Source organism: Acomys minous (genome assembly GCF_964271855.1).
Source record: "Acomys minous genome assembly, chromosome: 18".
Taxonomy (NCBI): Eukaryota; Metazoa; Chordata; class Mammalia; order Rodentia; family Muridae; genus Acomys; species Acomys minous.
In genome coordinates, this window is record NC_140501.1 from 53,690,526 (window position 1) to 53,708,017 (window position 17,492).

General features: G+C 47.0%; 1 protein-coding gene across 1 annotated transcript in view; it reads left to right on the plus strand.

The window, feature by feature from the left end:
- Window positions 1-15,509, plus strand: part of ELP3 (elongator acetyltransferase complex subunit 3) — a 62,395-nt gene extending 46,886 nt beyond the window's left edge. The window contains exon 15 of the mRNA XM_084767189.1: window positions 14,380-15,509. Within this exon, the coding sequence (XP_084623315.1) occupies window positions 14,380-14,456 (77 nt within the window). The 3' untranslated portion in view covers window positions 14,457-15,509. The remainder of the gene's footprint in view (window positions 1-14,379) is intronic.
- The last annotated feature ends 1,983 nt before the right edge of the window (window positions 15,510-17,492 follow it).

Below are 17,492 nucleotides of genomic sequence, written 5' to 3' on the forward strand. Positions count from 1 at the left end.
TCTTGACTTCTGTTTGACTCTGACCAGCCTTCACAAAGAAACACTGACTGCATCTGCTATGTGGCAGGTGGCTCTCTGACTTAGCAGTGTATCACTGGTCAGGAGATTTGTTGTTCAGAACTTAGGGACCAGCAAGTATTTACTGTTGTGCTGTGTGTTGACGCTGCTTTTTCCTTCCATTTGTTCACTTTGGACTTGGTTTTTGAGTGTGGTGGTTAGTGGTACTGCTGCTACTGTGGGATGTGTGTGTGTGTGTGTGTGTGTGTGTGTGTGTGTGTGTGTGTGTGTGTACAAGTGCTCATGCTCACATGTGTGTTTTAATTGGCACTTGTAGAAAGTCAAAACAGTTGCTCTTTGTACCATGATCTTTAAAACAAAGCTCTCTAATGACACACAGTACTGCTGTTCATGGGCTGCGTTTTATGTGTAGCATAGGAAAGACATGGCTAATAGGAGTGTGCAGGGAGCCTGGGTTCCATTCCTGCCTTGCTGGCCACTCTCCTTGTAATCTAATGAGACCTTTATTAAAACCAGGTCCATCCAGTTATCTTTGATGGCTCTCCTCTGGCCTCTCAGTTCTCAGCAGGGCCACTGAGGTTTTACTGACTACGCTTCACCAGCCTCTTCTCTGCCTTCTTCAGTCGTCAATCCCATTCTCAGTCTCAGGTTTGCTGATGCGAAAGTTCCCGTAGGCAGTTGATCCCAGCCGTGGGTTTCGGATACATACTTTGGTCACAGCTGACATTACTCTGTTTTCTTTGATGGTGTTCTCAGCTCATAATGCTGTGCTCTCTGTGGGCCCAAAGCTTTTTTTTTTTTTAAGTCACACCCTGTGGTATGTGCCTTGGCTTTTTGTCTCGGCATGAGGACAGACAAGGGTCATTTATCATTTGTTTGTTGGCCTGGCTGTAAGAGCAGCACATTTATGTAGGACTTGGAAATTTCTGCTCTGATTCATTGTGACTTCCCTTCATCTTGGCAGCAGGTTTTCTCTGGTACTTAGATTTATGATCCCTCTAGACAGTGTGATTAACTTCACCGAAGGTTTGACTTAAGTCACTGGTCGGAGGGGTTCTGTATATTCTCATTTTCCCTATTTAAAAACATGGCTTTCCTCTGTTATCTCCATGTATTTATTATAAAGTGCACATCATGTGCAGCTAGAAAAAAATTAAAACATTTAAGCAATCAGTCAGATGAAGTACTAAGAGGCATTCAAGTTCACTTACTTTTTTTAAAGTATAAAATTGTCTTAGTAAACAGTTTTAAAGTTGTCAACTTTAACTGTGAAAATTATTTAAAAGCAAAAAATAAATATCGTTTCATCACCATCAAAATCACTAGGTGTGTTGAGGGGAACAATAAAAGTATCTACAATCCCAATACTTGGGCACCTGAGACAGGAGGATTGCTGTGAGTTCAAGGCCATCATGGGCTACATAGTGAGACTCTTGTCTCAAAGGAAGAGGTATGATGTTGAGTTCCCTTCTGGGAACAACCTCAGATGGGCAGGAAACTGGGTCTCCATCACGACCCATCTGCAAGGGACAGTGAGGCTACTTCCTCCTTAGACGCCACGCCGTTTCCCCACTAGGATGAATTGCGTCCTTCTGTGTGTAAAAGAACAGGCAAATCAATGTCCTATGTCCGGCTGGTTTATAGAAGAATGGATAGGTAGCTGCTAGCTTTCAGCAGTTGCTGAATTGCAAAGCAGTTAGTCCCAGCTGTGTTTGAGGGCGTCAGCTTCTTAGCTGTTTACCTGTGGGTGCCCAGCTAGCTAAGATAAACAAAGTGTATTTACTTTTAAAATGTGGTGTTTGCCTACATGCTGATCAGCAGTCTGGCCTTCTAACATCAAGAATCAGTTTGTCTCATTCTCTCATGTATGGTGTAAGGTGCAAGGACCTCTGCTGTGCAAGCTAAGTACAATCTTTAAAATGCCATCACTAATAATCACCATGGAAACCAGGATTCTGATGTCACAATGCCCATACTATTTCTACAAGGGCAAATAAAACCATCAGTAGTAGCCACTGTTTAAAAGGCCGTTTAACATCTTCAACAGAATGAGGAATTTTTAGCAGTTTTGGCTAGGTATCAGACTTAATCATGTTACTGTTTCAGTTTGCCAAGCTAATTGCTATGCGGTAAGATAGACAGCTATTCCCCAAGCTCCCTGACTACCTTCGTCATAAGCAGTATTCTATTTGTGTTCTTTCAAGTAGAAAATTAATATGGCCATTGGCCAAGAGCTGTACAAGCTTGATAGATCACACAGTGATGGGGAGAGACGAGAAAAGGTCTGAATGGTTGATGTCAGAAGTCTTTCAAGTCAGAGCCTGGTAACCATTCTGTTTAAATCTATTACAGTGCCATTGATGAGGAGAGGGGAAGTTTTAAAATACAGGGTGAGCAAAACAGTCACTGTGGATATGAGGTCATTCTTTTTTTTTTTAATGAGGTCATTCTTAATCATGTTACTCAAAGCCATGTGGCCTAAAACTGTGACTACTGTCCACAGGAGTCAAAAATCAATGTGTCTGTGCTTTATATAATCCAATATGGCTTCCTAGAACAGAAATTAACGGTTTTGTGCCCCAGAGCCTCTGATTAATAATGCCCTGTGGGGACAGAAACTAAGATTTACTTCCTGGACCTTAGAGACCTCACCTGTATCCCAGGCTCCTACACAGCCCTCTCCATTTTGGTTCAAGGTTATTTTATTCTCTGCATTATAATCTAGTTGAAAAGCAGGGTCCATTTGTAGCCAGTGCTGGCTGATAATGGACTTATAATCCTACTGGAGTCCCCGAAGAGTGTCTCTCTATTACGGCGGACTATTTGCTAATGGGTCAGGAAGCCTGCCAAATGCAAACCAGTTTGTGTTAATACAGAACTTCGCAGAAAGGACGAGAAAGTGTTTCCTCTTTTGTGCTCTCTCCTTTACCCTTCATATAATTTTCTTTTAAGTAAATTACTTCTCAGCATCCCCTAATTGAATGCACGTTTTCTAACTTCCTTGTGTCTTCTTCCCTTTGGTGTTCTAACCGTGATCATACATGTTGCTTTTTTTGATGTGTGTTCCAATGAGATTGTTTTTATCATTACCATCATCTTGCTTTTTAAAACAATAGATACAGCATAAAGTATTGCACCACTACAAGTCCCCTAGTAAATTCAGCATCATTATTAATCAGACTGGCATTGATGGCACAGAATGCTATTTAGCTAGATAACAAATTGACTGCATGTTTGCTAATTGGTGTCTGTTGTAGTTCAGCTGCAGAAGCATTGTTGCCTAGCTCACCTCAGGAGTATTTATTTCCTGGATTGACATGTGTCCCTTGTAAATGAATCAGGTACCAGTTTGTAGCATTTTGCATTAAACCATCTCACAGTAAGCATCACATGACATCCTTAATGCTCATGCTTGCAGCATTTCTCAGTAGGCCACCATTTGGATCTGGTAGGCTTCTGAGTCTTGGGGGCATTTCCCCAGCAGAAGCAGTAGCACCGACTGTGATGGCTTGACACAGGAGAAGAACTGTGCTTTGGTACTTACCTTTGAGCCTTCTTGTGTTTCAGGAATGTCTACTTTACCATCCAAAGGCTAACCTTGCTCCCGTGGCCATACTGTAGTCTTCTCTGCAGTCCTGTACCTCCTGATTTGTGGATTTGGGTAGTGATGGTTGTATGTTTTCCACTTAGAAGGAGGAATGGGGTGCACCGTGTGTGGTCTGTGCTAATATCCCTAAAAGGTCTGGGAGCTTTGAGCTCAGCAGCTGCCTGCTTTTATTGTAAAGGGCGAGCTTCTCGGGCTTCTTGCTGGGGAAGCAAGCCTTCTCTAAGAGACTTGCCTTACTTTGCCCTATTTTAATGCTTATTACAATCTTAACTCCTTTCCTGCTCTCCTAGGAACAGTATTGGGTCTTTTCTGTATAAACATTTGGCATTGCCTTAATCCATTTAATTTAATAAGGCTTTATTATTTTATGTTTAGAGGCAGGATTCTTCCCCTTAAGGTGAATAGATATTGCTAAATATTGCTGCAGCCCTCCAAGCCAAGAGTTCTTAGAGCGTTCAGTCTGGGGTTTCTGCTTCCAACACGTCACAGCACATTTTCACCTCTGGTCTGAGCTGGGCTCCGACAGAAATGTCACATGATTGTGAACCTGGCTGTCTTCACTATAGTTTGGACTTTGTCAGCTTCTGTGTTTCTGTTTCTGAAGAATTTGTCCATTGCATCTGGGTTGTCCGGTGTTTGTTTATGGTTTTATATAGCATGCTCTTGTAATTATATGTCTTTCTATAAACAGCAGTAATGCCTCTTTTATTAGAAATGTTTATTAAGCAGGAGAGTCGTGTGTGTGTGTGTGTGTGTGTGTGTGTGTGTGTGTGTGTGTGTGTGTGTGTGTGTTTCACAGTGCATGTGTGGAGGTCATGGGACACCTTTTGAGAGATGTTTCTCACCTTCCATTTTGTGAGACCTGGGGATTGAACTCAGACTATCAGTCCTGATGGCCAGCACCTTTACCCACTGAGCCATCTCACCAGCCCCTTTGTGTTGTTGTTTTACATTTATTTGTTTGCTCATTTATATTTTTATGTGAGCATAAGCAATGAATATCCATACTTGTTTCTGCTTTAGAGGCATTTTCTCTGAGGTAAGGGTTGGAAGCTTTAAGAATGAACTTTTGATTTTATCTTCTGTTCAGTATTTTTTCCCAGTTTCTGTTTTTGCCTTTCTTGTGTTAGCTTTGAGTTTAATCTGCATTTTTTTTAAACATCTCCAGTCTTGGTTTTGAGATATTTCTTATTTTCAGTGTAACCATTTTCAGCTATACGGTTCCCCCTCTGGATGTTGCCTTTGCTAGACTCAATGAGTTTGAGAATGAAATGTATTCAGATTTTTAACAAAAAGTCTAGGGTCTTTCTCTGATGCTCAGATTGGTCTAGAATTTGCTATGTGCCCCAGGCTAGTCTTAAGCATATGGCAGTTCTCCTTTCTTAACCTCCTGAGCCTGTTCTGCTTTCCCCTTTGCTGTCCATGGTAGTTTCCAGTTCCCTGAGATTACTTCTTTGGCCCATTGGTAATTTAAGAGTATATTACTTAATTTCCACATGTTTATTATGAATTCTGCAGTTTTCCGTGTGTGAGTGTGCACACATGCACTGTGTGTGTGTGTGTGTGTGTGTTTTAAAATGTCTTCAGCCTCACAAGTAATTGTCCCGGTCTAAACATAGTCCCAAGTCCTGGTTGAGGCGGAGAGAAAGCCTGGAGAATTAAGGGTGGCTAGAGACCCCAGCCTCCATGGTACAGTTCCCTGCAATCTTTTACGTCCAGGCGTGCACCAGCTGACGCAAAATGTAGGCGCTCTCTCTGCATCTGCAGAGAAGCTGGTGTCTTAAGAGGCTTCCAACTCAGCATGCCTCACTAGTTCATGGGACCACGGTCTCCGGGGGTGGTTTTGAAGGGCAAGTGGCCCCAGGGTAGCTACATCACCACAGAGGCTCACCTCCCCACACCCCCATCATTGATAGCCGCTTGTGGATGCTGCAGCTTGAGGCCCTGCCTTCGGTTATCCTCTCCCTCCTGTGTGCTCCAGCATCGCCCTTCTGCCTGTTCCTCATTTCTGGTTTTGTTCCACTGTGTAGGAACGAGTATTTTGTCTGGTTTCAGTGTTTTTCTAGCCTGACATGATTTCCCCACAGAGCATACTGTGTGCACCTCTGAAGCTGTTTCCCTGCTGTTGGCAGTGGCACACTGTCATGCAAGCACTGGGCCCTGGCCCCATGTTCCTCCCCACTGTGTACTGTTGTTGCCACAGATTATGTCTTCAGAGTTGTGTGTGCATCAACATAGATTTATAATTATTGCTATATGAGTTTGCCTTTTAAATTCCATAGGAAGTAAAGAGCAATTACAACTCAAAACTATAAAACTAATGGCTTTTATGTTTGCTTGTGTGATTCCCTTTAGCTCTTACTCTCCAGGTTCCTTGAGCCTTTCTTGTGAGGCAAGTCTGGTAACAAAATGCCTTAGCTTTCGTTTACCCAGATTTGAAAAAACAAAACAACAACAACAACAAAAACCAATCTTCCTCCTCAAATGTGGAATTCTTGGCTGGCTGGTCATTTTCTTTTAGTGGTTTAATATGTGATCCCACAAGTCCGACTTCTTTGGTTTCTGCTGCCAGCTGTCAGTCACAATGAAGACCCCGTACATGTGGCAAGCCATCTCTCTGGCTGCTTTCTGGTTCTTGATTCTCTCGGTTGCCTTCTTACCAGAGGTCATGGCCTCTCCCATCACCAAGCACTCCCCTCACAGTTGCATTTGGCAAGACCTGGTATCACAAGGTTGTCAGTTCCTGTTGGTTTGATTTCTGGAACCTCCTTGTCTAAGTCAATGTTGTATTGCTGTTAAGAGACACCATGACAGGGGGCTGGAGAGATGGTTCAGCGGTTAAGAGAACTGTCTGCTCATCCAGGGGTCCTGAGTTCAATTCCCAGCACCCACATAGCAGTTCACAACTGTCTGTAATTCCAGTTCCAGAGGATCCAACACTCTCTCACAGACATACATGCAAGCAAAACACCAATGCAAATAACTAAGTAGTTTTTTTTTTAAAGAGAGACACCATGACCATGGCGGCTGTTATGAAGGAAAGCATTCACTTGGGGCTGGCTTACATGCACTTCAAGAGGTTTAGCCCATTATCATCAGGGCAGGAAGCATGGAGGCATGCAGGCAGCCTGCGGCTGGAGAGGGAGCTGAGAGTTTACATCTGGATCGGCAGGCAGCAGGAGGAAACAGTGAGCCACTGGGCGTGGCTTGAGCTTCTGAGACCTCAGTCTACCCCCTAGTGACACACTTCCTCCAACAAAGCCACGCCTCCTAATAGTGCCACTCCTTACGAGCCTTTGCGGGCCATTTTCAATCAGACCACCACACTCCTGCTCTACCATTTAAAGTCTGTGTCAAAATGCCAGCCGGCTTGCTCCAGGCAGTAACTTCTCCTAGTCTTTGGTTTCTTGGAGATAGGCTCATGGTTTGAGACTGGAGCAGGTAGTGCGAGTGGCTGGAGCCATCTCATACATCTACACTTTCAAATCTGATGACATGTGCCAGACTCTTAAGAAAAGCTTGGAGGATGCCCGGCAACATCAGCTGCTTAGACATCACCATGGAAGATACTGGGATATGGGAAATCCAAATAGAATTTCTAATTTACCTGCTTTGGGGCTTTGTCCAGTTTATTGTGTAATCTTCAAAGAGCCCTTGCAATGTGCAGAGAACATTCAGGCTAGCAGAGTCCCTGCAGGCTCCTCTTTCAGGTGGAGAACAGGAGATTAATGACTGGCCATAACTAGCTACCTTGAGGAGCTCAGGTTTATGTGGCTAACCTTTGTTAGTTTAGTAAGTCAGTCTCTCTCTCTCTCTCTCTCTCTCTCTCTCTCTCTCTCTCTCTCTCTCTCTCTCAGAACAGGAGAAAGATTGTCTGAAAGATTTCGGGTCATTGAGTTAATTAGTTCCTTTTCAGATGTTGAGAATAAAAGCCTTTCCCGTGCTTCCCTGTCATTGTGGTTTTGAGTGAAATATTGCCATCCTTTTAGATCAATGAGATGCAATAAAGTCTCATTTCAGTAGTAAATGAGTGAAACTAATGAATATATTTCCCTGTGCTAGCACTGCAGCATATATCAAACCCTCATGAAGTAGCTGGTTAATTAAACCAAAAGTAATTAAAACAGTTTCTTTTAATTTGCCTGTTTTGCTGAATTTTTTATTTTTCTTTTTGCTGATTTTTTTTATTAAGTGACATAAGTCATCTCACCTGTTATATCTAATTTTTAAAACTCTGATTTTAGCTTCAAGGGAAGGATTGGCATATTTTGTCCTTCTCATTTCAGGTTTGGCTGTGGGAGGGTGATGATATGGGCTCAATCTTTATTCAATCCAGTTAGCATTGCTAATGATAAAGGGCAGCCTTGTACCCCGAGAAAAGAAATGTCAGTGAGCAGGAATACACCTCCAGATTTCTAATCCTTTCCTTGTCACCATAAAAATGTCTAAATCACTTACCAAGCTGTTCTTTCCTTGCAGAGTATCAGGCCGTGCCGTGTAAACACTCGCTCATTTCAGCACCCAGCTCTGCTTCTTCCCCTGCTCCCTTACACTTCCGTCTCTTGTCTTTTTCCTGTTAGAATCCCAGCCTGAGTTCCTGTGTGTTTCCATCCGTGTGAAAGATTGGTTGATTTTTTTTTTCCCATTGGAGTAAGCATTCGTGTAGTTGAAACTGTCCCCTTTTTAATTTCCTTTTTCTGTAAACTGTAACAGATAGAGAGGGATGCCTGTTGATACCGCACTGTGAATTGTTGGGCCACGCCTGTGTGGCTCAGTCTGCCAGACTGCTGTGACAGATCCCTGAGACTCAAGGAGCAGGAGAGTTTTACTTACTGCAGGTCTAGAAGTGCAGAGCTCAAGACCAAGCTCGGTTGATAACCTAGGGCCTCGAGGCAGCCCGTCCATCTGAGGGGACACCTGTGTGTCTGCCCTTCATGAAGGGCAGAAAAACAAACACTCCCTCAAATCCTCTGTAAAGTCCCAAATTCCATTCATGGGACTTCCGCCCCACAACTTAATCACCTCCTAACGGCCTCACCTCTTCTGCTGTTGCTCTGGGGATGAAATCTTGACATGAACATTTGGGGGAGCCTAGCTGCAAATGACCCCATGCAGATGAAGATCAGCCACATCCAAGAGGAGCCTCTGCTGGGCCCTCCCTAGCACAGGTCCCTTCCTTCTCAGCTTCCTCCTGCTGTCCTGACTTTATTGATATTTCTCCTCCTTTTGCCAGCTAATTATGCCTCCCTTCGCGGTATAGGTTAGTGTTCTTGATGTTAGTTTTGAGCAGGTAGAATTACGTTGTGTGTTTTTTCACTTGCTTGCTTGTGCGCTTGCTTGGCTTTTCAGTGGTTTGTCAGCCTCCTCTGCCTCTCAAGTGCCCTGACACACCCGGCCTTCGTCCTGCTCTGGGTTCCTGTATCTTTTCAGCTCTGTCGTGTCCTGTTTTATGAGCTCCAGTTGACTGCAGACATCCTTAAATTGAGCACAGCTCTTCAGCAGCCTTCCACCTGGGGTGCTCACAGCCCGCTGCCTCTGTCGTAGTTCAGGGTGTACTTTACCGTCTTTGGTTATTGCCCAGCAGTTTACACAGAATTTACTCTCATAATACTTTAAAAAGTAGCTGGCTTAGTTAGCCGCCTCCAGCGAGGAGTTCTGCTCCCCCTTTCCCAGCCTCTGAGAGTTCTGGTTAGCCTAGGTCACATGGTGACCCTGCTGCACTCACTCCCCAGCTGAGGAGTGCACTTCTGTGCACACTCACATACAGCTCTTCTGCTGCGTCTCCATCTTCCTCAGGCTCCAAATTCTAGCCCCTGTTCCCTGACCTCTTGAGTCCGTGAGGAAGCTCTGCCCATCAGTGGCTCCTGACCGCGCTGCCCTCCTGCACAGGAGGTGCCCAGGTCAGTACAAGCAGCCCACCTCCCACCTCATCATTATTGGCCATAAGACTTTGACAGCTTTGGGTTTGAAGCATCTTAAGTGTTCCCACATGTTTTCACTGTCCTCAGCTGACCATATGTCCGTGGTAATGGAGCCCAGTTATCTTCTCTATCCAGGCGCGAATCCGCTGCCCTTCCGCCCTCGTTAAACGCCGCTTTCCATCTTTCCCCTCCTTGTTGTTCTTCTCCCCGTACTCTGAGTTGTTGTCCCTCGCTTTCACAGCGAGGAGCAGAGTTTGTCGAGTCTTCTCCTGTAGCCCTCCCTGGGTTAGGTGCAGTCTGTTGACAGCACTTGTGGCCTGCCAGCGTTATTACCCTGCCTTCCCGGTGATTTACTCAGTCTTTCCAAGCCTTCTGTTGAAATGAAACATGGCTGTTTCTCAGTTTCTCCAGTGATTTGTCACACCACAGACCTTGAGACCTGGACACAGATCCAGAAGGTTGGGGTGGTCATGACAAGCAGAGTCCTCCCTGTGTTATCACAGAAGGGTGGGGGTGGAGGGGAGCACGTGGGGGTGGGCGTGGCAGAGTTGGAGGTGCCTGGGTCCAAAGCGCAGTTCTTCCTCTTTTTCCTGTGAGCTGAGTTATGGCCCATTGAGAAAATCCCTCCTCCGCCCTGCCAGGTCTCAGACAGCCTGGTGTGTCTGCACTGGTTCCATCATTGGTACACAGGTGCTGAGCAGGCCTCACTCCTCCCCCTCTTTGTACTGAAGTGTCATGTTGTTCTTTACTCTCAGGGGGCTTCTCTCCACCTCAGAGGCTGGGAGATTAAGCACATCCAGCAGAGAGAAGGGACCTAAGATGCAGTCACTGCTGGTTTCCAGGCTGCAGGTGCCCTAGGAGGCCGGTGGCTCCTGGCAGCCAGACTTGGAGGTCATCTGACTGTAGGGCAGGGGCTTCCCCACTACATGCTGAGTGGCCAGCCCCTTACCATATGGAGCGAGGCACACACTCTCCCTTTAATTTCCACTTTGCCGGGGTCAGCATTCCCTTGAAAGAAGACAGCAGAAGCCATTTTCATAACTGCTTGTAGTGTGCACAATTAAGTCAGTGCAAACACATTTTCCTTCTCTCAAAAGACCTAGGGCTGAAGTGGAGGTCAAGGAGATAACGCAGAGCCTGGTCACTAGAGCCACATCTGAGACTGTTGCTAAAGACAGTTTTATGATGGTCTTTTTCCTCTTGCCTCATTTTGGCATTGTCATAGCTGGCAAAATAATAAACATAAAAATTTTCACTCCGCCCACATGGGTAAGTTCTGACTGTGGACTAAGTAACCCTGAGGATAAACAAAGGTAGACTTTCGGCTGTGGCTCTCCCCACCTCCTATACCACTCTGATTAACTGGGGCTCTTGGTGAGCACCCCAAAGCCCACAGCCAAGAGCACTTGAATCCTGCTCATTCCCAGCCTGGGGATTTGGCAGCAACCCATGCAAGCAATGGAGTGGAGAACTCCCACTTACACAGCCACTTGCACAGCTGTGTGTTTCTTCTGCCAGGGAGAGGCAGCAGCAGTCAGGCTGATCTGGGACCAGGACAGCCTAGCACGTCAGCACGGTCCAGAAGGCCACTGACGTCAGCTCCAAAGGGTAATTGCTTTCTTCTGGCTGACTAACACGGGGAAAGTTACCATGACAGAAGATTTTGCCGGAGCCCCACAAAGGCAGAGAGGAGGCAGGAGGCAGGCAGGGCCTTCACCCAGCCAGGTAATGCCACATTTCTCTTTCCAGCTGTCCCAGGGCAAGCATAATACTGTGCCAGTTTGTCCTGCAGACTGGAGAAATGGGCACATCTTAACTTCACGTATCAAGATGCATGAGAAATGCAGGGAGAAGACACTAGAGTTTGGACCAGACAGAGACCAGGCTCTCCACAGCACTCACTCTAAGCTTTTCAGAGACCCAGGAGCTGTCTGGGGCTTCTGTGTGTTCCTGGAAACAAAGCTAAGCTGGCCAGAGAGAGCCCTAGTGATGCCTAATGTGTCTCCCAACCTGGTCTCAAGCACCCAGTTCTGTATGCAGTAGAGGCTCCAGGAACAGGAGGCTCACTTGGAGTCATTGCTGAGAAGTGCTCCCATAAGCTCCAGGAAGGCTCATGTCATAGCCACACACCTGGCGACTCCGGGCTCTCTTCAGCACTCACCTTCTGCTTATCCGGGCTTAGCTAGCTAGGCCTGGGATATATGAAAACACTTTGGCCAACTACACATCTTAACTAAGCCGCCATCTTACTTTAACAGGAAGCATGCAAACAAGCAGAATTCGTGTGTCTGGGGCCTGAACCTAAGTAGATCTGAAAGGATCATTTGGGACTCCCCCAAACAGAAAGTAAGGAGCCAAGCCCCAGGGGTGAGTCAGCCACTGTGGCAGCTGCATGGTGGCTTGCAGGGTCAGTAGATCTGTGCCTCCACTTCTGGATGCTTTAGACCCTTACAGCATAAACAGGGCCATGGGAAATGGCACGTCTCAGCCAGCACGGTGGGGATCCGTAAGCTTCCAAAGGCTTGCCCCTCCCACCTTCTGTGTGCAGTCCTCCCACTGTCTGGCTCACAGTGCCGAGTCAGTTCTCATTTTCTACAGTGCGTCCTGCAGAAGCATCTCTCTCTGTGTACATAACATGAAAATAACGAGCGTGTAATAGGTCCCCAGACATTTACTACATCCTGATTATGTGCTAGTCACTGTAATAACCCCAGTGACAGAAGCCATTGGCTTAAAGACTGACACTGCAGGAGGGGAAGCAGAGACACAGTGGAATAGGGCATTCAATACTGAAACAATGTCACTGTGACTAAAGTCTATACTGCTAGCCAGCGGGAGAGGGGTTAATCCTAATAACTGGTGGCTAGCCTCTGGCTAAACCCCGAGGGTCTCCAGCTGGGACTGGAGAGCAAGTGAGCAAGGGCTATGTGGGGTGTCTGGTAGCAGCATGGTAGATCGGTGGGGTCAGCCTGATCAAATATCATAAGGTCCATAGAGGCAGCAGCTAAAGCCAAAGTGTTGGTATGTAAAAGACCTTGTATTATATTTCAGACACGAGTTCGAGCTTTAGGACCTGCCATGAGTGATCCTAGACTCTGAATTCAGGTTTTTTTTAATGATGGCTTGGCCAGTGGGAATTATCTCTTGTTGGCCTCACACACTCAGGTGGGTCACAAGGAAGAACACTGCACTGTGACTTCCTGCATAGGTCTTACCTGCTCTGGCTGTCACCAAAAGTCATTGCCACCTATAACAAGGCCTTTTGTCTAGTGAGGGTGAGTCAAGCATAGAATTTACTGTTCAGTTTCTGGTGAATGAGGTTCTAGAGGGAGCTGGCAGAGGTGACACCCTGGGTTGTCCTGGGCCTGGCTTCTCGGCCGCCTCCTCTCCTCCTCACTCTGCCTTGGCCTCCTGAATCCTTCATACAGTTTGGACTCTGGAAACATTCTCAAGTATGCATTAAATGGCTGTGCCCCTTGAGGTTTTGTCAGGAGATGTGACATACATGTAGTAAAGTGAGGTGCCAAGAAGGCAGCTTCATTAGCAAGCATGTGACCCTCTGTAACCACTGCCTGGCTCAGGAGCAGCTTTCTCAGCCCCGTGGAGCCCCGACCTCTTATCATCTTTCAAATGCAGCCATTACCTGACTAAATTATGGAGTCTGAATTTTGTGTAAATGCAATGTTTTAGGTCTGGCTCCGTCTGCAGGGTTCTGCTCCACATGGATACAAATCATAGTTGCTTTGTTCACTGCTGTATTATATTCCCTTGTGAGTATATCCTGAGAGAGATTAGACCTCTCTCTTATCTTGAAGTGTTGAAATATTATGTCACTTGTTGGGCATAACGTTTCTCTTTTGACTAAAGTGGATGTCTGCTGGCTCATAGGGTATGCCTAGAGACTTAGAACTTGGGACAGATTGTCCCTCTGGGGTCTGAGCCTTCCTGTTATCACAGGGTCTGAGCTGCCCGTGCCCATTATTCGTATGTCCATCGTTCCCTTGTGCCACCCCAAGCCCATGTTGGACAGAAGTCGAACTAACAACATGACAAGCAAAGTGTGCAAGGCAGTGTTGTCCCGAGTCCATCCTGACGGCTGCCACCCGCAGGTCAGTTCTGCACCGCCATCATGCACGTGGGCCTTAGCTGTTCTCTAACGCTGGAAACATTCTGAAGTAGGTAGAAACAACGTGGGGAGTTCTGCTCCCCGGTGTCTGGGTAAAGATGGAGTACTTAGCTACTGATGTCTAAGGCTGAGGCAGCCTGTGCGGCTGAGCGCTTACCCCACATCATCTGCTGTAACTCTCAGTAGTGCCAGAGCTGAGTTAACTTGGAGAATGTCAAGCTGGCTTCTGTGGAGAACTGTAGACATGTTTGGAAAAGCAGCCTTTCTCCTCACAAACCATGTGTTCCTGTGGGCCAGGGCCATTTCATCAAATCCACTTCCCTAGTGACAGCGGATGAAAGCACCTCAGCTAGCAGCCATGGTTAGCTTGTGCACGCATTCCCTGCAGCAGGGCTGAATGACCCAGGCCATGCAGACCCTGAAACACGGTCCGAGCACATCTGTTGTGCCCACGTAAATGTGCATGCTATATACCTTGGTCCTGTGTTAGCCGTTCCAAAAGGCCATTTGTCCCACACAGCAAAGCCCGTGTGTGCATACAGCCAGAAGTCCGCACAGTAGAAGCAGGACAAATGTGCTACACCGCAATTTGGTCTGAACATGAGTGCATTCTGACTGAGGCACACGGCGAGAGGGGTCCATGGCAGACTTCTGAGCACAACTAAAATGAAGCTGACTAGAACTCTGGTACTTTGTTTCTTCTGCAGGGGTCGGCACAAGGAATTACTACCGAAAGATGGGCTACCGACTGCAAGGCCCGTACATGGTAAAGATGTTAAGGTAATGGCCACACCAGTGTCCCTTCATGCAGCATGGCAGAAGACAGCAAGTAGGGTCTCTTGACTCCCCAGTAGAGGCTGAGCAAATAGTGGACCTGCACCCCTCCCCCCTGTGGCTGCCAGCTCACAGTGCTAACCCCTGCTCACAGAGGTCACCCTCTTTGTGTACCCATGAAGTCACTTCTGGGTTTGAGGCTTAAATGATTTTTCCAGTTTCTAAATTCTGCATGAAGGCTCAGGTGACCCATTTGGGCTCAGACACTGTGACAAAAGCAAATCAACTCCTTTGGCCATCATCGCTTGTGATTGTCATCTGAGGGGCAGCCTCGAGAGAAGATTGTTTATATATCCAAAGCTGAAAGCCGGACTGCAGCACAGAGAAGCTGTCAGACGTGACTCTCTAGCCTTTAACTACATGCACGTTCACCCTGGAATTGAGAAAATGAGATTTGCACTGAAAATCTCAGTGCCTCTGTTCATGTCTTGAAATGTGCTGTTTTGGGGGAAAGAAGAACGGGTTGTGGGTTGTGTTTATAAGCTTGATGCCAGCCTTTACCAGCCCATCCTGTCAGGAGTCTGCCCTGCCCTGGCCTATCACGGAAGCTTCTGTCTCACATCTGTGAATGTCTAAACACCCATACCCCTGACACCTGGAGGGCAGTGTGAGCTACCTCCAGCATACTGGGCCAGCTCTGTGCCACTCATTCATCTGTCCTGAGCAGAAATGGTCCAGTGTGCATGGCCAGAGCCTCTCGGCCCTGGTCAAGACTAGTGCATCCTCAGAAGTGTCTTTGCATGTTAATTCTGTAAGGTGAGTGTTGATGGTGCTGCATGGGGACAGTAGGCGTTTGACTAGTGTGTGGAAGCAGGCCTGACTGACCTGCACGGAGGGACAGAGGGCTTTCCATGGGCTCTTTCGCCATCCAGCGTGTTCACTGAGGAGCCTGGGCTCTGAGAGAGCCTGCCTCCCCTGGGCATCTGTCATTTCATTTCCAGCAGTGTTTAGTGAAAGTGATTCTGTGAAAAGTCTGAAAAATAAAGTCTTTAGCATAAACAAAGAGTCTCATGGAGCCTTTCTTCCTTTCCCTGTAAATGTGATGGCATTTGTCAGGGATTTGCAGGTTCCACTCCTCAGCCTGTTTCTCCCAGTGCCATTTGCCATTTCGCTGCACTGCTGAAGGCAAGCAGCAGCAGCTTTCCCAGGGGCACATTGTGGCACTCCAAAAGTGTAGTTTGGGGAATTTAGCTATTTCTGAGTTATGTATTTCCTCCATATAGTATTAGGCTAATGAAGCACACACCCCAGCTTTCACACTCCATAACTACAGTCGGTGCATGTTTGGCCAGCAGAGGGCTGTGACTCCCTACCTGCAGCATGCCCAGGCATATGTGTGTTGCTGGGCCTCCACTTGCTCACCCACTGAATGAACCAAAACACACAAAGAAGCCACCAGAAGGCAAGCACGCATGCACAATATTGTTTTTAAAGGTGGCCACTTAGAGCAAGAATTTGAAACACGACTGCCAAGACCCTACCCTTCCCTGTTTATTCACCTCGATGCTCAACTCCAACACTCAGCCCCCTCCCGAGTCCCCCTCCACCCACCTTGGCATGAGGCTGCACAAGCGCACAGAAGATGCAAAGCTTTACCAGGTATCACAGCTCCTGACCCAGCCTTTCTTGTGACCACCAGCGTTCCTGGCCTTTGCTGCCGCCTTGACTTACCCAGCCTTTTAGAGACCTCTGCTGTTCAGGCCAAGGCCACCTCTTGAGGAAGATCAGCTGGCTTGCTCCTGTCATCTTGGCTCAGATGTGCCCAATCTGTGACTCGTTTCCGATCTGCACCAGACACCGTAACCATGGCCTCAGGGCACTCAGGTGGCTCTCCTGAGTTCAGCTTAGGCCTAAGGCACACTGTGGACTAAGGAAATGGCTAAGAGGGTAAAAAGCACTTGTGCAAACCTGGCATCTGAACTGTAGCCCCAGAACCTATGTAAAAAGTCACATGTGGCATCTTTCAGCTGTAATCCCAGTACTCCCGCTGTTGGGAGGCAGAGATGGCAGTTCAGCCAGAAGCTCAGGTAGCCAGCCTGGCGTTTGCATCCCAGCCGGAACCCAAAAGCCCGAACCTCAACAAAGCGGAAGCTGAGAAAAGACTCCTCCAGGTTGCCCTCTGACCTCCACACATGCGCCATGGCATGCACACACTGTGCACACACATTTTTAAAATGGAGCTGAATCAAGAGCATACTGAAATTTAAAGAGAAATACACTAAAGTGCATTGTCACGATGCTTGGTGCAGCTCATTGCTTTTTAAATTTGGGGGAAAATGAGTACTTTTTCTGTTTCCCACCCCTGCTGAACAAAGTGTACTTATAAAAAAAAACGCATTTTCATCAAAGAAGTTCAAGAGCTTTTTTTTTTTTTTTTTTGAGTTACCACCCAATTAGAAATAAATTTAGTCCTTGACTCACAGAAAGCCTGAGTTATAGAAGGAGCAGGACAGGTCTGGAAACTGCTGGAAAGCTGCAGAACTCAGGGTGAGTCCTCTCTAGTCTTGGAGCTTCCGGTCTCCTGTATGTAAACAGGAAATAAGCTCCACTGCTGTAGGGACAGCATGAGAGTCGGTAAGATGGTGTCTGTCACAGCCGCCAGGCATTGTGGGAACAGGCAGCTCGCTGATGAAGCTCCACTGTGGTACCCAGAACTGGAAAACCCAATGGGAATAACAATTTACCTCCCTCCAGGGGCTTTTAGGAGGGCCGGATGAGCCCGTTGTCACCAACCTCTTAGAACCATGCATATGTGACATGGCGCAAGGCTGGTGTAGCTAATATTTAGCAGGGAACACTGTCAGGCCCACATCTCACCTGGCACTAGACTCCCAACATTTTACTGCAAGGACTGAGGTTCCCCAGGTAGTTTCTATGTGTGCATCCAGCATCCTGGCCGCCACCTCTGTCATCCATGTGCACCAAGATACTAGAGGAGCAACAGAAGCATTTGAAAATGGAACTCGTTCTCAGGGCTGCCTGGCAA